Source organism: Trichosurus vulpecula, chromosome 2 (assembly GCF_011100635.1).
Source record: "Trichosurus vulpecula isolate mTriVul1 chromosome 2, mTriVul1.pri, whole genome shotgun sequence".
Taxonomy (NCBI): Eukaryota; Metazoa; Chordata; class Mammalia; order Diprotodontia; family Phalangeridae; genus Trichosurus; species Trichosurus vulpecula.
The window spans coordinates 19351398-19372713 of NC_050574.1; the positions used below are offsets into that span (position 1 = coordinate 19351398).

The 21316-nt window shown below is 47.7% G+C and overlaps 1 protein-coding gene across 2 annotated transcripts in view; it reads left to right on the plus strand.

Annotated features, from left to right (window-relative positions):
* CTNNBIP1 (catenin beta interacting protein 1) overlaps nt 1-15570 on the plus strand; it is a 55366-nt gene extending 39796 nt beyond the window's left edge. For both annotated transcript variants that reach the window (XM_036746621.1, XM_036746622.1), the window contains one exon: nt 12866-15570. In XM_036746621.1, coding sequence (XP_036602516.1) covers nt 12866-12924 — 59 coding nt within the window. In that variant the 3' untranslated portion in view covers nt 12925-15570. The remainder of the gene's footprint in view (nt 1-12865) is intronic.
* The last annotated feature ends 5746 nt before the right edge of the window (nt 15571-21316 follow it).

Below are 21316 nucleotides of genomic sequence, written 5' to 3' on the forward strand. Positions count from 1 at the left end.
ATCTGTTTCCATCTGTTGTTTTCACAGCATCCTTATGAGGGGAGTACAGTAGAAGGAGCACTGGACACAGTCAAAGGGTCTGGGTTCAAGTCCCAGCTCTGCCTTTTGCTGCTTGTGTCACCTTGAACCAGGAGGGAGGGGTGGGCACAAGCATTTATGAAGTATCTGCTATGTGCCAGGCACTTGTTAAGTGCTTTACAGATGTCTCCTTTGAAACTCACGACAATGCTGCTAGGTTGGTGCCAGTATTAGCCTCATTTTGTAGTTGAGGAAACTGAGACAGAAGTTGACTTGCCCAGGGTCCCACAGCCAGGGAGAGTCTGGGACCAGATTTGAACTCACATCATTGGACAAGTCACTGTCCTCATCTCTAAAAGGAGGGGGGTTGGAGGAGATGGCCTCCAAGACCTCCGTGATCTAGGTAGCATGATTCTGTTTCTCTTCATTTCACAGATGAACCTGAGGGTCTAGAGGGGACCTGTACGAGGTCATAAAGCTCAGGAGTTTCCAGGCTGGGACTAGAACCCGCTGTCTCAGCTGGCAGATTTTGCTCTTTCCATTGGGTCATGCCCTGATCTGCTTGGCCCTTGGGGGATGCTTCAGCTTCCGCTTGTGTTTTGGCCTTGGGAATTTGAATCCGTTTCCTCCAGATAAGATGATGCCAGAGATGCAGAGCCTCTGACAGGAGCTAATCCAGCTGGCCATGACTGCCACCCCCCACGCTCCCCGGGGCCTGCTGGCTGCTGTGGCTCCCACATCCCATCCTCCTCCTCCAAGTGTTCTGGGGGCCTCAGTGTCCTGGGTGGGTGGTTGTCAGGTTGGAGCTCGGCAGGTGCCCTGGAGCCTGGTACCTGCCCTTGGCTGCTGAGACCTTGGTGGCTCTGTGGCTGCTGTTCCCATGGCAACAGAAGTGTCAGGCTGTCTCCAGGAGAGAGCAGGGCCTCTGGAGAGACTTGAGGGCACTGAGCTGAGGCAGGAGGCAGAGCAGATCGAGGAGACCATACAAATAAGTCCTGGTGCCTAGGCAGGGCCTGGGGTCGGGGATGTTCTGTAACCCAGTCCTTTGAGCCCGCTAGAGCAGTAGTTGTGTCCTTTGTCTTTTCCAGCCAGCCCTGGCACCACACTCATTTCCTTGGTGGCTCTAGCAGCGCACCAACCTTTGTCGATAGCAGGGCAGCACACGGGCCTGGTCTTGGCTGGGGGAAGCAGGCATGTAGGGGGCGTTAGGTGGATAGGATAGGACTGATGTTCAGCAGAGTTTTTTGTTGGACTTTGTTGACGTTAGTTTTCCAGGCCCTGGTGAGCTGAGGAAGAGATAAGTTTTACCTCCTGGTTGTGGAATTTGGGAGACCTTTGAACTTGGTGCTAAGATTTCTGTCTTTGAAAAGGTTTTCTTGTATTTTACTTGTTATGTGGAAACAGTAACTCTTAAGTTTTCAAAGTCTATGAAGGGCTTAACATGAAATGATTGTCTTGAGAGAGAAAACCCCAAAGGGCCAGAGTTTTATCGGTTCATCAAGAGGATTGGAAGAACAGTTCTAATTACTGAGATCCCTCAGGTTCCCTGTTTCTAGGCCGCTCCATGGTGCCACCGCACACAGACCATTGGGCCTGGAATCGAAAGACTCGAGTTCACATTCAGCCTCAGGGATAGCTAAGTGACACAGTGGATGGAGCATGGCCCAGGAATCAGGAGGACCTGAATTCAAATGTGGCCTCAAACTCTTGACACTAACTAGCCGTGTGACCCTGGGCAAGTCACTTTACTTGTGTCTGCCCCGATTTCCTCATGTGTAAAATGAGGATAATACTAGCATTGACCTCCTAGGGTTCTTGTGAAGATGAAAGAGGATATATTTATAAGGAAGTGTTCCGCAAACCTCAGAGCTCTAGTAGGTATCAGTTATCATCAGTATGGTCATTATTCCTTGGGAGCTGGAGGAATATGTATGTTGATATTTTTTGAAATCAGAAAAGAAAAAATGGATGTTGGAGGCTCTGCCTCTCTTGTCTTCTGAGAGCATTCACCAAGCTGGTGACATGGGGCTGGGCTGCTCCGTGACTCAGCCCCAGACCAGCCGGTGAGGGGAGCCTCCCAGCATGACAGGTGGGCCAGCCTGCTGGGATCAGCTCCCCGTGAGGGTGGGGCTCACCTTCTGAATCACTGGGGTTTCCAGCCAGACCGTTACAGCCTTATGGGCAGGGGCTGTGCAGGGAAGCGGTGAGTTTGGGAACCATCGTTGGTTCTCACCTTTCCACCAGTTCCCCATTGGCAGATCCACAAAGGTCACCTTTGGTATTGAACAGGGCTCATCAGGTCATAGCATTTGGTCCAGAGGCACTTTACCTTTTCCCGGTAAAATTCTAGACTGTCTTACTGAGGGGATGATAAGCACAGCACTTTACCAATGTTACCTGATTTCATCCTCATAACAACCCTGGGAGGTAGGTGCTCCTGTTGTTCCTATTTTACAGATGAGGAAACTGAGGCAGAGGTGATGTGGCTTGTCCCTCAGCTAGTAAGCATCTGAGGCCACATGTGAGCTCAGGTCTTCCTGACTCCAGGTTCAACACTCTACCCGCTGCACTGATCATGAAGAGCCAATGTGATTGCATTAAGAATAGAACATGCTGGGCTGACATGAATTCTTTTTTTTTTTTTTTTGGAGGAGGGAGAGGAGGGACAAGGATACCCAACTGGTAGATGAGTCTGTGTTCTTGTGGATGAGGGAAGAGGATATGGGTTTAGAGAATAATTCAATCAGGTGGGGTTTTAAACTGGGTAAATGGTAGACCCAAGGAGCACTGGCTCATGACTCTTCATCTGTTTGGAAGAAGGTCTTCTGGGGAGTGTCCCAAGTATCTGCCCTTGAGCACCTGGATAAAGGCACAGGGGACATTCTTATCAAATTTGCATGAAAGAGTCAGGATCCCAAAAGATTTCTCCAGACTGGAGCATTGGACTGGACCTCCTAAGGGTGAATGTAGTCTTAGATGGAGTTAAACAAGGGCTGCTTGGCATGTATGAAATGGGGGAGAGCAGTTTGTGTGGAAAAGATCGAACGGGTTTTAGAAGCCAGCACGCTGGATGGGATATGGTTCCAGAAACATGCTATGACCCCCAGGAAAGCTGTCTGGGGCTCCATTCAGAGAGGTCAGGAGGTGCCAGTCCTGCCAGCCTCTGCCCCAGTCAGACCTGTCTAGAGCGTTCAGTTCAGTTCTTAGAACCGCCTTTTAGCAAAGACACTGACAAGTTCGATTCTCTTCAGAGGAGGGCAACCAGTTGGTGAACCATGTCACAATTCTGCCATAGGACGATCCATGGCAGGACCTGGGGACTGTGAGCCTGGAGACGGAGACTCTGTTGGCCCTGGAAGCTGAAACGAAGGATCAGCTTTGTTCCGATTGGCCTGAGAGAGTGAGAAGAGCAAGGACCCAAGGTTTCAAGGGGCGTGTTTTAGGCTGGGCTTAGGGGAAGTTTCCTGACTATGAGAGCTCTCCCCAAGAGGAAGGTTCTCCCTTGGGAGGGGGTGGTCTTCAGTCCAAGACCGGGTTATGCTGTGGCAAAGATTCTTGTGCAGCTCCATTTTGGCCACTCAGCTCCCTTCCAGCTCAGGGGTTCTGAGATTGTTCTCATTCCTTGTGTATAAGTGTTGAGCTGCATAATTACCCAAGTGAGCTCGGTTAAGTCTCTTCACCTTGCTCTGCCTTGGTTTTCCCTCCTACAAAAGGAAGGGATTGAATTAGATATTGTCCCTAAGATGCTTCCCAGCTCTCAGTCCTGTGATGTTCTGAGTGAGGCTTAGAATCACCCACTCTTAGAGTTGGGAAGGATTGTGGAGGTCATCATCTAGCCAAGCTGCCACGCAGTGCAGGATGGATGCCTTTGAGGACAGAGTTAATGTATGCGTAGACACAGAGATTGCTTCTAAGGCATCCCTGACAGACGAACATCCAGCTTTGGCTTTGAAGATCTCGGCGGACAGGAAGCACTTCCAGCTTCTGACAGAGCCACCTTCCTTGATGGCATGGCTGGTATGGTCCTGTGTCCTCTGGCTGAGGGAGTGCCCTTTGCATGGTGGAGGCCACATGCGTGGAACATAGGACAGCAGTGGCACCGATTCATGACCTCCAAGGTCGATGGAGCACCTCTGCAGAGCTAAGAGGTTACCCCTCCAAGGAGAGGGCAGGGAGGAGAGGGCCAGAGAGTCTCTGCTAGGATTTTCCCCAGGGCCACCTAGTGAGAGGGCTATAGAAGAGAAGGCTTTGTGTACAGTTGCACACATTTGCATATCTCAGCAGCCTTTAGGGAGAATGTTAACATTTATTCTCACCCACATTATTGCCTGAAATCCCCAACAATATGCTGCAGACAGCTGAGTAAGTGTTAAGAGTGGGGTGAAGGGGGGAGGTGTCAGAGCTTCGAGAATTATTTTATAGGCCATAGTTTGGAGACTCCTCGTCGTAATGCTTTGTGTGCTTGTCTTGACCAATGTGCCTTTACCTTCTTGTTATTCTGAGCTTAAATTAGTGGAAATGTAGGAAATGTCCACCTTGAGGATGTATTTTGTGGAAACAGGCTAATGACCCCATTGTCTGCCCCTCGGCCTGCTGGCCAGGAGCCAGCTTTCCTTTCTAAGCTCTGGAAGGTTGATCATTTTTCCCTCCCCAGCTCACTTGACCGTAAATGCTGAGTGTGGAAGAAGCCGGGCTGGGAGGGGACAGAGGGAACAAGACTGATAATCCCCAGCTCCGATTCAGAGAGAAATAGTGGGTAGGAGCAGCGGATTAGTGAGGAGCCTAGATCAGGAGAGGAGCTCTGGGCACGAGGGCAGTCAGGTCCCCTAAGCTGGAACTGTCTAGGGAGAAAAAATAAACGCTCCATCATTGAAAAAATAATAGTTAAAGAAAACAACATTGTGAGGCCTGGTCTTCAGACTGAAACTGGCTCTGGCCATAGGATCGTAGAGTTAGAGGTGAGGAAGGCCACCCTACCCACCCCCATTTTACAGATGAGGAAACTGAGTCTACAAATAGTTAAGTGACTGTCTCAAGTTACATTGCTAGTAAGTATTTAAAGTGGAATTCGAACTCAGGTCTTCCTAACTGCATCCAGCACTCTGTCTAAGACATTCCCTTACCACAGTGATAAGAACATCAAGGAGATTTTGTCCAGGGGGTCTCAGAAGCCCATTCTGTGGTCTGAGTTAAAGGCTTTCAACTTCAAGAACCCAGGTCGTGGGATGAAGGACAGGACGTCTGACACCTGAGCTTCCCCTGTCCACTGTGGCAGGTTGGCAGGTCTTCCAAGAGGCCATCGCTGAGAGACAAGGACCCTCATTCTACACCCACAGTCCTAGACAAGAGCAGCCTCCAGAGGTCTTTCTTGCCTCTGAGATGAATTATGCATGGTAGCTGCTCTCTGGACAAACAGTAGCATTCCTCTGAGCCCTTGTTTCCCAGCTCCTCTCTACTACCCGCCCCAAAGAATTAGACTTTAAAGGCACAGACAAAGGCAGACCTGGCAGCTCTCTGGCTGTCCTGAAGCGAGTTTTGCTCATTCTCTCCCCCAAACTCCATTCACAGGAATTCCTCCTAAGCAGAGCAGTTCTGTCATGGAGGACAGTCCTGGGCATGTCTTTGCATCCTGTGGTTACTCAGTCTCCATTCCTAAGGCTTTAGACTGACCTTTAAACAATGCGTCATGGCCCTGGTAGGTGCCCTTTTCAAATGGGTAGGGCTGGTTTGGGCAAGAATAACTTCAGATAGAACCAGGGGAGGGGGAGGGCAGGAAGCTGAAACTCAAAGAAGTGGAGATGACAGATGGCAAAGTGGGGGGAGCCTCTGGGACTTGGACTATCACTAATAGGGCTGTATAGCACCCCCCCCCATCTAGCATCACCAAATGAAAACAGAATCTGTTGATGGTAAGTAGTAATAAAGAAGTTTTAACTGGTCTCATCCCTTAGTGGGTTTGTGTTTGCTGGAGCAGTGATGACCTTTAGACCTCTTCCCTTCAGGGTCTACCCTCACTCTCCTAGGAGGGACCAGGGTCAAGTTGGTAGAAGTGTTTACCTCCATCATTTGACCTTTATGGGCCCCCATTGGCCTCCTGTAAAGCTGGGACCTCACCACTCTACCTTTCTGCAGGCAGAGGGAAGGACCAGATGATCTGGCTCCACCTCCAGCTTTGAAATTTATAATCTTGTGCTTAACCTTCCTCTCTGAGATAACCTCTCATCTCTCTGTATTTAGAGCTCGTAGGTGCCTGGCTATTTTCCTGTTGTCTCCCCATTTGAATGGGAGGTCCTTGAGGGCAGAGATTGCGGTTTTGCCCTTCTTTGTAACTCCAGGACCTTAGTACAGGGTCTGACACACACTAAGTGCTTCCTAAATGTTGTTATTAAACATTGTCGGTAAATAAGTGTTGACTGAGTGCTTGGGGCACTATGGCAGCAGGTATATTCTGGCCACTAAGAAGAAAAGGAAGAAGGAAAGTAGAGTAATATTCGCAGCCCTGAAATTCTGTTGGCCAGTTCAACCTGATAGAGAACTAGACATTTACCAGCCTCCCCCTCTGCGCTGGAGCCTGCATCTGCAGTGCTTCCCAGAGAGGAACACAGAGAAAACAGTTACCAGCCTGGCAGAGGGCACAGGACTGTCTGCAAACCTGGATCAGTGATGAAAGAGCTTGAGGTGGTGGTCTGAGAAAAGCTGGGCCTTGTTAGGAAATCCCCAAAGGAAAGAGATCCTACTGCAGAGCTGTTGAAAAGAAGATAGCAAACCCATGAGGAATAAGAAAAGGGACCAGGTGATCGAAAACTCTGGAATCCCCCCACTCTTGGAGAGAGCCTTAGCCATGCCTCCCTTGGCATCACATGGGGACCCTACACAATGACATTCATGGACTCTGGAATCACCAAAGGAAGAAACCATTTGGCTGGGGAAGGGAGGAGAGAATGCTTGGAAACTGTGCTGAGACTTCTCCTTAAACTACTAAGACCCCTCAAAGGAAAGCTTCCTTCCTCACATGTCAGATTTCTGTCTACTTGTTCAGAAATAACTGTCCATCATTGTGTAGAACAAATGTGCCTGGCTTCCTCTGCTCAGAGAACACCCTCTAGAGATGTGCCAGTATCAGACGCTGAAGAAGCCAATGAAAAGCCCCAGAATGGAGCCAGGTGAGAGATCCTCTGGCAAGGTCTTAACTGCGGACTTCCCAGCATTCCCCTGGAGGGGCCCAGGCTATTTTTGATCTTGTGGCCCGGTAAAGAACTGCAGGAAAACTGAAGAATCCCAGGGAGAGATGGAGGCGGGCAGGGGCAGAACTGAGTAAGCTTAGTACCAGTGGTTCTGGGCTGCTGCTGCCGCTGCCGCAGCTGATTCCTCTTTACTGTCCTGAGATTCATTAGTAAACATCTCCCCTCTGCCTCCAACCCCCCTCCCTATCTAGTGGGATAGGAAGGAAGCAAATGGAAACAAATTCAGCATCTGTTAGGTCACCAGCTCAGCTCCCATGCAGAGTATGATGTAATCTTAGATTCTGCTGTTGCTAGGAAATTCTGCCTGCAGTGATATTGTGTGGTCCTCAGAACGAGGAGGGAACAGTATGTTCCTGGGATCCTAAGGGAGAGACTGCGGGGTTTCCTGAAAGAGAGGAGCCTTTGATGGCCCTTCTGAAGGAGTCCTAGTTTCAAAAAGTCAAATGACTTTCTCCTCAGAAGCAATTTCTCTGTAAGGATACGGAAGATGTTGGAGAGGGTGGAGCCCTCTTTTTTAAGCAGCATCTTGGGTTCTCTGATGTTGAATCAGGGACAGGCCAATAAGATGATGTTAAGCTCTGTAGGTTTTTCTGCCTGAGAATGGAGAATTGGATTATTGGGTCTCTGTAGTGCTTTTTGAGCCCAGTGCTGGGACCCTAATCTGATTTTCCAATTACAGCAGAAAACAGCTAGACAGGATTCTTGTTGTGGCCCATTGGCCGATTGAGACATTGGAAGGAAGATGCCAAGGAAGGGGAACCAGCTTCGATCATATTGGAGTGAGGCAGGACCCTACATTTGGGTGAGGTGGGACAGGACTTGCTCTCTACTGTGCCCACTCACATGCCAAGAGTTGAACTGCAAAGCAGCCCACACCAGCCCACTGGGCAGCCCTTGGATTGCCTCTTCTGTCACACCATTCCAATCCTCCCCCTCCTAGGAAGAATTCCTCCTTGAATGCTCAATAGAAATGATCCAGAAAAGCCTGACTGGTGTTGTTTGGGTAGCAGCTAAGAGTCCCTCCAGAGAGGAGAGCAGCAGTCCAGGCTGCCAAGTATCAAGGCCCTTGAGGGCAGTTTGAGTCAGATTGCCTGGAACTCAGCTTGAGCCCAAAGAGGACTTTCCTTTTCCCTTTCTCCTCCCCTTAGTGGAGGCTTGGGGGGAAGACTTTTATTTCCCCTCCAGGTGTCTGGAGTTGAACAAAATGCCTTCCTAGAGATTTGGGAATGAGTGGGTGTGGATGAACATTTTTGTTTCTCTTTGTCCCTTCTCCCTGCCCTCCTCTCCAATCCTCGATTTTGCTGGCCCATCATAGAAAACATGACAAAGGAAGTGATTTCATGGAGGCCTAGACAAGAATCCTAAAGTCAGAAAAAAAAAATTTGTATGTATTGGAGTATGCAGGAGCCAGGCAGACTCCTGGCCAGAAGTTAGCCCAGACTTTGATCCTCTGAACGAGCTGTTAAGATTTGGGGGGAGGATGAGCTACCCAAACATTTTCTATTTGCCCACCCTGCACGTCCTCTCTCATTCATTTTATTTTGAATGTCTTATTGATATATTTTGGTTTTTGACACCACAATCACTTCCTGATAACTGTCCACCCCCACCCAGCCCACTCCTGTTAAAATTGTCCAATAAATCAGCAGAGCCTGACCCAGTTGGTGTCTACACACACCTGTAGGTCGTCCTGACTGCCGAGGGAGCAAGTGCGCTCTGGCTTCAGGACTTGGGAACTCCCTTGGGTTGTTGTATTCAAACCAGCATTTATTAAGTGCCTATTAGGAGTCTATGGGAAAAAGCTTAATAGTCCTCGCTCTCAGGGAGCTTCCATTCCATCCTCTCCAGGGAAATAGCATGAGAGAGACAGAGACAGAGAGAGAGAAGAGAAGGGAGAGAGAGCACCCTAGTCATTGAAGGGAAACATTCATTCGACTGAATTCTGTTGTCTTTTAGCGCGCATTCAGAATGTCCTTGTGTCTGTTCATGGTCTTCTCTGCATTAGTTTAGGAAACATGCGTCCTCCCCATATCCTCCCTGACTTCCCTGTTTGTCATGACTTCTTGTAGAACACTATCCCATAATCCTCCTGCATTCCAGCTTGTGGAGCCGTTCCCAGCTGATGGGCACCCACTTCTAGCTTTTTGCCATTTCAGTTGATTAATCAACCAGCATTCATGAGAAGTGCAGCTGTGAATCTTGTAGGAGAGGCAGGAGGGGGAAGTAGATTGAGCTGTGGACTTGGAGTCAGGAAGAAAAGGGGCCAGATCTCGATTCAGACACATCCTAGCTGTGTGACCCTGGACAGGTCATTTAGTCCCTCAGTGTCAGTTTCTCCATCTGTAAAATGGGGTTTATTATTATAGCACCTACTTCACAGGAGATCAAATGAAGTAACAGACATACAGCGCTCTGCAAACCTAGAACCTTTCTGCCTCTGATTTCTTCTGGCTCTCTGCCCAGTAGTGGGAGGCTGACCATGGTGGCTGGTGGCTGTGATTCCCTTCTGCTAGGATGGTTGAGGCTGGTGAGCCCAGGAGCCCTGAGCTGCAGTCAGGCTAAAGAAGATCAGAGGTCCACACCAAGTCTGGCACCAGTGTGGTGACCCCCTGGGAACAGGGAGCAATGAGGCTACCTAAGGAGGGGCCAACCTTTGCCAGTTAGCCAAGTCAGCAACCACTGCAATTCCAGGCTAGGTGGGATAGGGAGACCCCAAAAGATAAACAAACAACAAAGTGTATGGATTGTTCTCACACAATTCTAAATTATTTTCCAGCATGGTTGGACTAATTCACAGCTTCATCAAGCATGTGTTGTTAGTGTGCCTGCCTTCCTACAACCCTGCCAGCATTAGTCTGTTTTTATCTCTTACCATCTTTGCCAGTCTGACAGGTGTGAAGTTACACCTCAGAGTGGTTTACATTTGCATTTCTCCTTTTAGTGATTTGGAGTGGTTTTTTTTCATTTGGTTATGAATAATTTTAATTCTTTTGAAAACTGTTCATATTCTTTGACTACTTTTTGATTGGGGAGTGGGTCTTTCATGTCATTTATTAAATTTAATCAATTCTCAATCTCAGATGAAAGAGTTGACTTCATTTGAACCCTCCAAAAATACTGACTCTTTCAGAGAATTGTGCTCATTTTGAATGCATTTCTTACTGCAGTGTGTCCAGCCAGCCCAGGTGAGTTTCTGATTGTTTGCTAAAATGCTTCAGATTCAGTTCTTGTTCTTATTGTCTCTGGAACTACCCGTGACATTGGCAACTTCACAAGCCAATTATAACTTAGCCTCAAAACTCTGTGAATCAGAAACTGCTGGAGGAGGGAGGTTGTCTGCCCTGTTGTCTGTGCCGTGAAGGACAAGTGTTTTTGGAGCCCAAGCTCCAAAGGTCCCTTCTTGGCTGTGTGGCTTTGGCAAATCACTTAACCTCTCTGTGACTCAGTTTCCTCATCTGCAAAATGAGGTTTGCTTCGATATCCCTAGTTTCTCTTCCAACTTTCATCTGTTATCCTTTAAGCTGTTAGTCCCAGTCTCTTCAGGACAAAACAATGCAAGAGAGTCACTGGTACTGAGTGAAGCCTTTTTTCTTAGTGTTTCCTTTAGATCCCAGAACTTTTCAACCACAGCTTCCAGTCAGTCAATAAACATTTCTTAAGTACCTTCTATGTGCCAGACTCTGTGCCAAGTGCTGAGGCTAGAGAGAAAGGTCAAAGGTAGCCCTTGTTCTCAAGGAGCTCACCGACTAATGCAGACATGCAGAAGACTATGTACAAACAACTATAGGCGGGGTAAAGCTGAACAATTAACAGAGGGAAGGCACTAGAATGAAGAAGAATCAAGAAAGACTTCCTGTGACGATAGGATTTTACCTGGGACTTGAAGGAAATGAGGGAGATTGGTGGTCATAGCAGAGGAGAGAGAGTGGTCCAGGCATGGGGGCAGCCAGAGAAGATGCCCAGAGCCTGAATATGAAGGGTCTTGGTTCACTGGTCAGAGAGTACATGGGGGATGGGGAAGAGATGTAAGAAGGCTGGAAAGGTAAGAAAGGGGGCATGATATCAAGGGCTTTGAACATTAAACAGAGGATTTTCTGTTTGATCCTAGAGGTGTTCATGGAGAAGCTTTGGAATTTAATGGGTATGGGGATAACATGGTCGGACTGGCACTTTGGCAGCTGATTGGGAATAGACAGGAAGCAGGCAGCCCACCACCAGCAGACTTTTGTAAATAACCCCGGCATGAGTTGATGAGGGCCTGTACCAGAGGGGCAGTGGTATCACAGGAGAGAGGGGCTCATATTTAAGGGATGGGGCAAAGGTGAAATCGGCAGGCCTTGGTGACAGCTTGGCCATGGGGGAGTGAAAGAGAGGGAGGTGCCAAGAATGACCCCTGTGTTGTGGGCTTCAGTGACTGGGAGAGTGATGGTGCCCTTAACATCAAAGGGAAGCGAGTTTAGTTGAAAAGACAGTGCACTCGGGTTTGACATATTGGGACAGTTCAGACTACCTGAAAGGCAGGTGCAGATGTGAGACTGAGAGGTCAGGGCTGGCAAAGTAGATCTGAGATTTGAGAATCGTCAGTGTAGATGTGCCAATTGAATCCTCGGGCACTGATGTGAAGTAGAATTAAGGGAGAAGAGGAGTTAGCCTAGGAAAGATGAGCGCAAGTATGACCCCAGAGAGGATCAGCAAAGGAGATGGGGCAGGATGGTGGAATAGGTGTGGCCTGCTTTGGAGTCAGAACACTTGGCTTTGAATTTTGGCTTTGCTACTTACTGTGTGATAAAGCACTACACCTCCCCGACCTTGCCATTCTCTCTTTTCTAAGATGAAGGATTGGACAAGATGACCCTTCTAGCTCTAACCCAAAGATCCTGCGAAGGCCCATATGCTGACATTGTTCTCAGTGGAAAACACTTGACTAAAGCAACTTAGATGATTTAAAAAAAAAAGTGACCCTGGGCAAGTCATGTCATCTGTAAAAATGAGCACAGTAATTGCCCCTCCCCCCTCCCCCAGTGGTATAGCGCAATGCCTGGCACATGGTAGGCACTATATAAATGCTAGCTATCCTCATTATTCTTAGCAGGAGCAGCAGTAAAGGAGGTCCACATCTCTCTTTTCCCCTCCAGCCTCCTAGAGTCTCCAGCAGGCCTGTCCTTGGTTACTCTTATGCCAGTTTGTTAATTACACTTGGTCCAGACCTGGCAAGGGTATAAACGATTGAATGAACTGAGCTTCCAGGTGATTCACTCATCCCTATCCTCGAGCCTACAGGGCAGCTCCTCAAGTCAGCTGCTTCCAGTCCTTAGCCATGGTTATTCAGGGTGGTTCTAGCCCTAGAAGGCATGTCCACATCACTGGGGAAGGCATTGAGGACAGAAGGAGCAGGACCCCCTAAAGACCCATCAAGGCAATGTGGAGTGTGCTGAAAAGTTTGGGTCAGAGTGGCAGAAGAGGCTTCTTGGGTCATGGGAGGTTTGGGATGGGGCCCATTTAGGGAGCCCAGCAGGGTCAGTGGCCATGTTGCCTCCTCAGCCACCAGCCCCACCCCTTGCTGGTGCCCTCCCTCACCCAGCTTCTGTTTTTCTGTGATGCAGGTGCAGAGGACGTGGTCATGGCATTTTCCAGATCGGAGACAGAGGACAGGAGGCAGTAGCTACAAAGCATCCTGGAATCCCCTGGAAGCCAACAAGGGCCATGAGAGCTCTGCCAGCTCGAGAAGTTGGCTGACTGCACCGGGTCCCCTGCCCTTTCCCCCCTTCCCAGTCTTCAGGCCCCCAATCCCCCACACCCCACCCTGGAAAGCACCTCCCAGCCCCACTCCTCAGCTGGCTGTCTTATCAAGGGAGAGACCAGTGGTGCACATGGGATTGGTTCAAAGGGATGGACTCTGCAATTGGCTACAGGGAGAAATCTTTTTATTCTTTAAATCCTGACCAATGGAAACCTTTTCTTTTTATTTCTGCTCTTTTACCACCTCATCCCTTTTCTGGCTGGCTGGGCATAGAACTTCCCAGGAAGCTGTCCTATGCCTTGGTGCTTTATTTAGGTCATTTTTTAGGAATGTGAAAAGGTTTTGATTGGCTGCCTAAAACTGGAAACAACTCTTGATTGGCTGGTGAAAGGAAAGCGCCTCTCTCTTTGATTGGTTTCAGGTGTTCTGCTGATCTCAACAGCTTGATTCTGAGTAAAGAGGGTTTGGGGCATTGGCTGTTACATTTGACTTGAAAAAAAATACAAAACCAAGTGTGCTTTGCGATATTTATTACACAAAGAGCTGCTGCTGCTTTTAAATTTTATTTTTGAATTCGATTGGCTTATGGTCAATGTGTTTGATTTCCCGTTGGCTCCTCCATGGCTCCAGTAACCATAGATTCCCCCCCCAAAAAACAACAACAAAACCACACCGCCTCTGCTGCTTGAAATCTCTGGTCCCAGGGGGAAGCCAACTCAAGAGTGTGTTTGCATTAATAACCTCACTGGAGCTGGAAATCTAAAAGGACCCCAGGAATCAGCCTTGTAAGAGTCAGTGTTAAGAGGTTACCAGGAGCTGAGGGCAGGGGTGTGTGAGTGTGGGTGTGTGTGCGTGTGCGTGTGTGCACTAGAGCTCACTCTGGAGCATGTGTGTGTGACACTTTGTAGAGTGAGGGTGATGTTGCTGGGAAAAATCTAGGCCTCTCTCCACCCTAAAATCTTGTTTGTGCTGCAGCCCAGAAGCTTCTTATACTTGGAGGGGAGGTTTTGGTCTCTCAAGCTCTTCTCAGTCCTTGTCTAGAGATTTCTGCTGCTTTTAGGAGTAAAGGACTAAATACCGTGAGGCTGCATGGGAAGCACACTGGCCCTTCCCACAGGACTACTTGATGCCTGGCTCTGGAACCTGTGGCCAGCTGAGGAGATGGGGCTCAATTCACCAGTCCTCGGGGTGCCTTTGGTCTGCCCCACTTTTCCCACCCCTCCCATCTGCTTCCACCACCCCAGCCCTACACTAACAGTCCTGCAGTAACTAGAGTGTCAGGAGAAACTAAAACCTCTCCCCCAAGGGGCAGTTCTCCCAGTTTATACTGCTCCTTTTAAGATCCCACACTTCGAAAAGGAAACCATCCACCATAGTTGCCAAGGTTTCTGCCTGGCAGGCCCCTACCAGGGCCTTCTCCCAGGTTGGCAGGTAGGGCAGCATCAGCTCACATTTATCAATTCCCCACCTGTACATGACCCTGGGCCAAGGCCCTGTGGAGCCAGGGCTTGGTGCTGAGGGAGCAGGGAGCCCCTGGTGCCAAACCCCTGCAGTCAGTGTTAGATCAGAAGCTCCTCGTGACCACCCAGCCCTCCTCCTGAAGGGTCCCTGCCCCCCACCCCATCTCTCCTGCCTGCCTTCCTGTGGCATGCACAGGACTGTACTTTCAAGCAGGTAAACAGGAAAAGATGCCAAGTCCATACGAAGGTTTTCTTGGGGAAGAGAAAGCCTCAACCCCATCCCCAAACAAGTCCCAAGTTTTTCATAAAGGGTCTAGCTCTAACCCCTTTACCCAGAGAGTGAATGAGACTAAGCCAAACAGTACTTCCTGCCCAAGGGCTTGGGGCCAACCTACAGCCACCAAGGCATGAGTGTATAGATGCCAGTGGTTTAATGACCTCAAGCATATGAAGAGGGAGCAGCCGAGTGTTCTGCTGTCTGTGACCAATTAGTAGTGCTAATGAGGCTGCTACGATCTCTGGTCCAAGCCCTTTAAGGTCAGTTAGTTTGGTACAATATAAACCTTTCACAGCCACACACCCACCAGGCCATAACCTTCGCCAGGCTCCCTGGCCATGTTGCCAGTGCTCTTGGTCACCAATGGGACGGGAGGAAGGAAGGGTATGTGTTACCCTATCAAGATATCAAGACACCTCGATAGTGGGTCAGTAGCAATACCTTCGCCTACAAAGGACAACATGCAAGAAATTCTCAGTGTCATCAGCTGGAATACCAGTCACAGGGCATGAACTCTGAGAGCCCCTGACACACCAGGGTCTCCTTCTTGGAGTCAGGTTTCAGTCACAGTATTGCCTACAGTACTCATTGCAAGACTGCAGCTCTCCTCAAGGGGAAGACCCTAGATGTAGTGGCTCTGTGTTTCTTTTCGGCCCTAGGCCTGCTGTGTCAAGCTAACATGCATCTCTCTTGTGTCCCCAAATGATGACTCTGACCTGTCTCATCTTCTGAAGAAAAGTGAAAGTGTTTCTGTGGTTTAATCTTTTGACTAAAACTGTAACTGTTGGGGAAAAAAAATAACAATAAAGGTTTTTAATAGCTTGCCAGGGATCGGACTGAGTTGATTTCTTCCAGGGAATTATGCTCTACATAATTTCATCATCCCTGGCCAGCCTTGGGGAGCACTTCCTGTTTCCCAGTGAGATGGAAAGAGGAACCAAGACAGCTGAGGAAATTCAGTGTTTTGAGGTTTCCTAGAAGTCAGGAATAAAACTGGGGAGCAGAAATGGAGAGTCTCTGTAACAAAAAATTCATAGCAGCAGCGCCTTGGTAGCAGAAAAGGTGGAAACTGGAAAGCCCTTGGCTGGGAGCAGGCTGGTCACACTGCTGTGAAGATGTAGTAAGTGAGTGAGTGAGGCTCCCTTCGAGGCAGCTCAGATCTCCCCCTTCTGCAGGAAGGTTTCCAGTCCCACAGTAACGGGCCTTTCCTCAGAGTTTACCTTCTGCGTGCTCTGTAGCTTATTTGCATGTTGTCTCCCCTGTTAGACTGTGAACTCCTTGAGGGCAGAGGCTAATTTTGATTTTTTTTTTGGATACATTCTCTGTATCCCCAGTGCTTAGCCAAGTGCCTGGTACTCAGTAAGCACTTAATAAATGATTGTCGCCTGATGGCTAATAGGAATTCAGGGCAACAAGGGAAGGTAAGGGAGCTGGTACCAAGCAAACAAAGAACCATGCCATGACTCCTTAAAGTCACATCAATTTCGGTAACCAATCTTGGCCCCAGACAAAAAAGAGAAAAAGACAGTGGGAAGAGTATGGACTGAACAGTCAGAGGATCTGGGTTTGAATCTCAGGTCTATCCTTCAATAGCAGTATGACCTTGGGCAAGTCACAACCTCTGGACCTTAGCTTCCTCTTCAGTAAAATAAACTAGTTCAGTTAGATAACCTCCAATGCCCTTTCTAGTCCTACATTTGTGATGCCAGGAGGCCTGTCAATCGAGAAGCATTTGTTAAATGCCAGCTATGTTCGGGGCACTGGGGAATACACAAAAAAAAGCAGTCCCATGCTCTCACAAGAAGTATATGTCTTATGAGCTTCCTCTCCATAGACAGCTAAAGGACTATGGATGCGGGATGTTACGTGGACTGCCAGACAACAGTGTCTGTCTTTGGGGATTAGGTTTTACTCAAGTATTTTTCTTTATTGCAAGGGAGGACATAGTGGAAAGTATTCGGATGATTTTTTCCAAGGCACAAATAAGCTATTTATTGGGGAAAATAAAGATAAAGCCATGAGAAAAATGACAGCGAGTAACTGCATGTTCATTTATAATAAACATGAGTACATTGCATTGGGTTTTGTGGTATTTGCTGGGGCACCTGGTTATGGAAGAGGTATGGAAGTACGTTGGGGATCTTCACTTTGTAGGGACAGGAGGAAAAATCAAGTGTCATTTTCTTGCTTAGACCTGAGGAGAGGCTTGGGGGTGGGGGTGGGGTGAATGGGAGTCACGGTTAGAACTAAAAGGAGCTTCTTTTATCTCCCCACCCCCACCTCCCTTCAGGTGAATAAATAGTAGCTGGGAGAATTGGCTGAAGCCAACCCAGCTTGAACAGGCCCCTTTGTAACAAGGAAAAATGATCCTCCGAATTGTTCTTTGTTCTAGTGGCTGACCACTTCCTGAAGGAGGGAGTGGTACAGGTTCCCAGAGGGGCCCTCCCTTCCCAAATGCCCAGAAGGAGATCCCAACACTACATTCTGCCTTAGATTCTCTTTGCCTTACCCCCTATACCAGCACCCACTTTGAAGAGGTGTAGAGTGGTTCATTTTTTCAGAGGGAACAAGTTGAGAATCATAACACAAGGCCAAAAAGGTTACAATCCTGGAGCCCTTGCCTTTAATGTGAGACTTTTCTGGGTAATCTACTATACCAACGATCTAATAGAGAAGTCTCCAAATTTGTTAGGGTAATTGATCTGGAGTCCAACCGCCTTGAAACTGTTGCCCAGGGAGGGTGACTTCCCCAAATCCTATAGGGATCAGAGATGGACCTTGAACCCAGGTCATCTGATCTTGATTCCAGAGTCAGAGCTTTTTCATGATGGTCCCCAAAAGTTTTTAGAAATAACTTTCTTGTCTAGAAGCAAGGTTTTGTTAATGGTGGTAAGAGGATTGGACTTGGAGCCAGGAGATGTAAGCGTGAATTTCACTTCTGACCTTACATTCTCAATCAGCCAGTCGACAAGCATTTATTTAGTGCTTATTGTGTACCAGGCTGTGATAAGTGCTGGAAACAGAAATACCGGCAGAAAAAAAAAAAAGGACAATCCTTACCTTCAAGCGGCTTACATTTTAATGAAGAAGGACAATACAAGAAGCTGAAAGGGAGGGGGTGGGGAAGGAATGCTGGAAAAGTCCGGCATTCAGCCTGGTGAGGCACTAAGAGGTGGTGGACCATGGCATCCTCCACATATAGAGGTTTTGAGAGGAGACGTCCAATTAGAGGGTGGGGTCTCAAGGGTTCAAAGTATTGCCTAGGTGTGAATTTTAAGGTTGACGAACCAATTAACAAACACTTATTAAGAGGTGTATTAGATACTGTGCTGAGCCCTGAAGATAACAAATAAAAAGTAAAAATGGTCCCTGCCCTCGAGGACCTTGCATTCTAATGGACAAGACACCGAATACACAAGTTGGTATGGTCAATTAGCAAGTTTTTATTAAATGCCTATTATGTGCCGGGCACTATACTAAGCAATGGGGATACAGACGAAGGCCAAGACCGTGTTCCTGCCTGCAGATAACTAGGCATATACAAGGTATACATACAGTATAAATAGGTCATCTCAGAGGGAAGGGTCTCCTACAGAACGTCAAATTTGAGTTGGGTCTTGAAGGAAGCTAGGAGGCAGAGGGAGGCATTCCAGGAATAAAAGGACAAATGCAGTGGATTCGAGAGGCGCAGAATCTAGTGTGAGGAGCGGCAATGAAGCTTGTGTAGTTGGTTCACAGAGGAAGGAAGTAAAGTGTCAGAAGACTGGAAAAGAAGGAAGGGGCCCAGTACCCCAGTACAGGTCTGGGGGTAGCCTGGTCTGAGCCTGAGGCTTTCTCTCACCCTTGTACACAGCTTTTCTCTGGATTCTGGAGTGCTCCCCATAGGAATCTTGAGCAAGAAAAAAAAAATCACATTAAGTAAAATATAGTTCGAGTCAAATATAGAAATACAGGAAAGAGGAGTAAAAAAGTAGCCATGCCATTTTCTTTTGGACCACTCCCTTGGAGGAATCAATGGGACTCTTTCTTCCCAGAAATAGAAATTGAGACTCCAAACTCTTTTCTAAGAAGGAGGCGGCAAGGGTACTTCCCTTCTTATGGAATAAAGGTCCCCTTAGGTGAATAGAGGTTCTCTAAGCTTCTCTCAGGTGAATTCTGGGCTAAAGCCTTTAAGTGATAAGGAAAAGATTGCCTTTGGATGGATCAATATCCCAATCCCTCTGAAGGGAGAAAGAGAAAGCTATAAACAAGGCAAGAGTTATTCTTTATTCAAAGATTTTTAATTCAATTCCCTAAGAAAGGCCTTATCTTTTGTTCTGCCCACTTTCCTAAAAAGAAAAGTTTCAGGTTGGTGAGATATTTATTATTTCCATAGAAACTAAAATATTTTAAAATATGCTTCCACAAGCTAGCAGGCAAGTCATTTAAATTTTCTGAATCTCAGTGTCCTCATCTGTAAAATGGGGTGATAAAACCTCTAAGCATTTATTTCACAGGTTTTTATGGAAATCAAACTATATAAAGTATTTTATAAACTTAAAGCCGGCCATTATTGGGAGGGGTTTGGGGACCAAACAAATAAATGCTCCTGGAGTTTCAGGACTGCCTAAGACCAACTCTATTCTATTCAAAGTGTGACAGGCAGTGGACTGGGGCTATATGCCCTGAGAATTCACGACTGATGTGGAAGCTTGAAGGAAGAGAGATTGTTTCTGCAAGGGAACATCTCAGAAGCCCTGAACTTTCTGGTCCAGGTATGGATGCATACCTGGAGACTCTCTGGTGCCTGAGGAATGGAGTGAGCACTAGCATGTGAGTGGTGTGTGCCCAAGGAACTGCTTTTTCCTGTCTTCAAATCTGGCCTCAGACATTTACTAGCTGTGTGACCCTGGGTACACTTAGCCCCTCTCTGCCTTATTTTTTTCCTTCATAAAATGAGGATAATGACTGTACCTGCCTTAAAAGGGGGTTGCAAAGATCAAATGAGATCCCCAGAGAGGTCTTTTTACACACCTGGCTGTAGAAAAACTAGCTCAGATGAATCGCCTTACTTCCTCCTACCTGAGGGAGCCAGGAGAGTCACAGCTCCTTCGATTCTCAGTAGCTCAGGAACCCTCCAGCTATGCCTTCTGAGGCCCCACCCCTTGGACTCAGCCCGGGAGGTAACTCTACACCAGAGATGCCGCAAGGCTTCTTCCTGCTCCTTCCCTTGGCCTTTGGATGGGATGGCAGCTTTAGTTCTACAGGGAAGTTAAGGAAAGGAGGCTGATTTTTACTCAATGTCTTTAAGTCGAGAAACATCCTTGGCTCCAGCCTCTAGCCTCTGGGTTGCTTGTTTAGAGCTGAGAGGGACCTCAGAGATCACCTGGACCAGGGGTGGGGAACTTGGGGCTTTGAAGCCTGCAGAGGGCCACTTGAGGCTCTAGAGGGCCACATGTGGCCTCGAGCCAAAGGTTCCCCACCCCTGACCTAGGCCATGACCTCTGGGATCTAACATGGAATCATCTGTTTGACCTTCCTCCCTCTTTCAGTCTTCTGACATTGTACTCCCCATCCGTCTTACAGCTTTCTTTCCCAATCCCCTAATTCTAATGCTTCTCTCTGTTGATTATTTCCTACTAATCCTGTCCATAGCTTGCTTGTGCCTTGTCATTTGCACACTGTCTCCCCCATTAGATTGGGAGAGCATGGCCTTTCCTTGTATCGCCAGACTTAGCACAGTGCCAGGTATACAGCAGGCTCCGAATAAATGGTTATTGACTGATTGACCCACTCCCCTCCCCTGCATAACTCTGATCTGTACTCCAGGGATGCTGGCCTCCTTGATTGTGCTCCCTGAAGGCCCTCTGTCTCCAATCTCCATGTTGTTGTTGTTTGTCCTTCCTTACCTTTTCACTGGCTGTCCCCCATGCCAGGAATGCTATCCCGTCTGTAAAGGCAAGCAAAGTGGGATTTTTTTTGCTGGTTTTTTCTTCTGGAGTTAAGTTTCTGTAACACATTAAGTGCTTAAAGTAAGGTTAATTTAATTAAGTGCTGACCTCCAAGCTTCTCAGCACTAAGGCAATCAAGGGCTTTTGATTGAGTCTTGTCTTTGATTGAATCAAATCTTTGGTTGAAAATAGTACATATTGCTTGGAAGGAGAAGTGTGGGTAGAGAGAGAGAAGCAGAGCTGGGAGAGAGAAGAAGCCCATGGAGGAGGAACTGGAACTATGGGATTTGGAAGTCAGCCTGGAGTCAAGATAAAAGAGGACTTTACTTGGACACTCTGTATTAACTGAGGAGATTGTAACTTGCTGTAACCTAGGGGTGGATGGTGTTTGTATTTTCTGCTACCCTTTAAGGAAGAGAAGTTGTGCTAGGGAAGACCCTGGCCTGGGACCCCCTGCTTGTGTAAACAAGGATTTTGGAGAATGCTACTGGATGTGATGATAATATATGCTGTATGGGTATTCTGAGAAACACTGTAAGATATACTGAATGATATGTTTTATTTAAGACTATGTGGCCACCTTAATAATAAGTTATTATGTTATGTTGTTGTGAATGTTATGCTTTAGTTCCCAGAACAATGTTTTG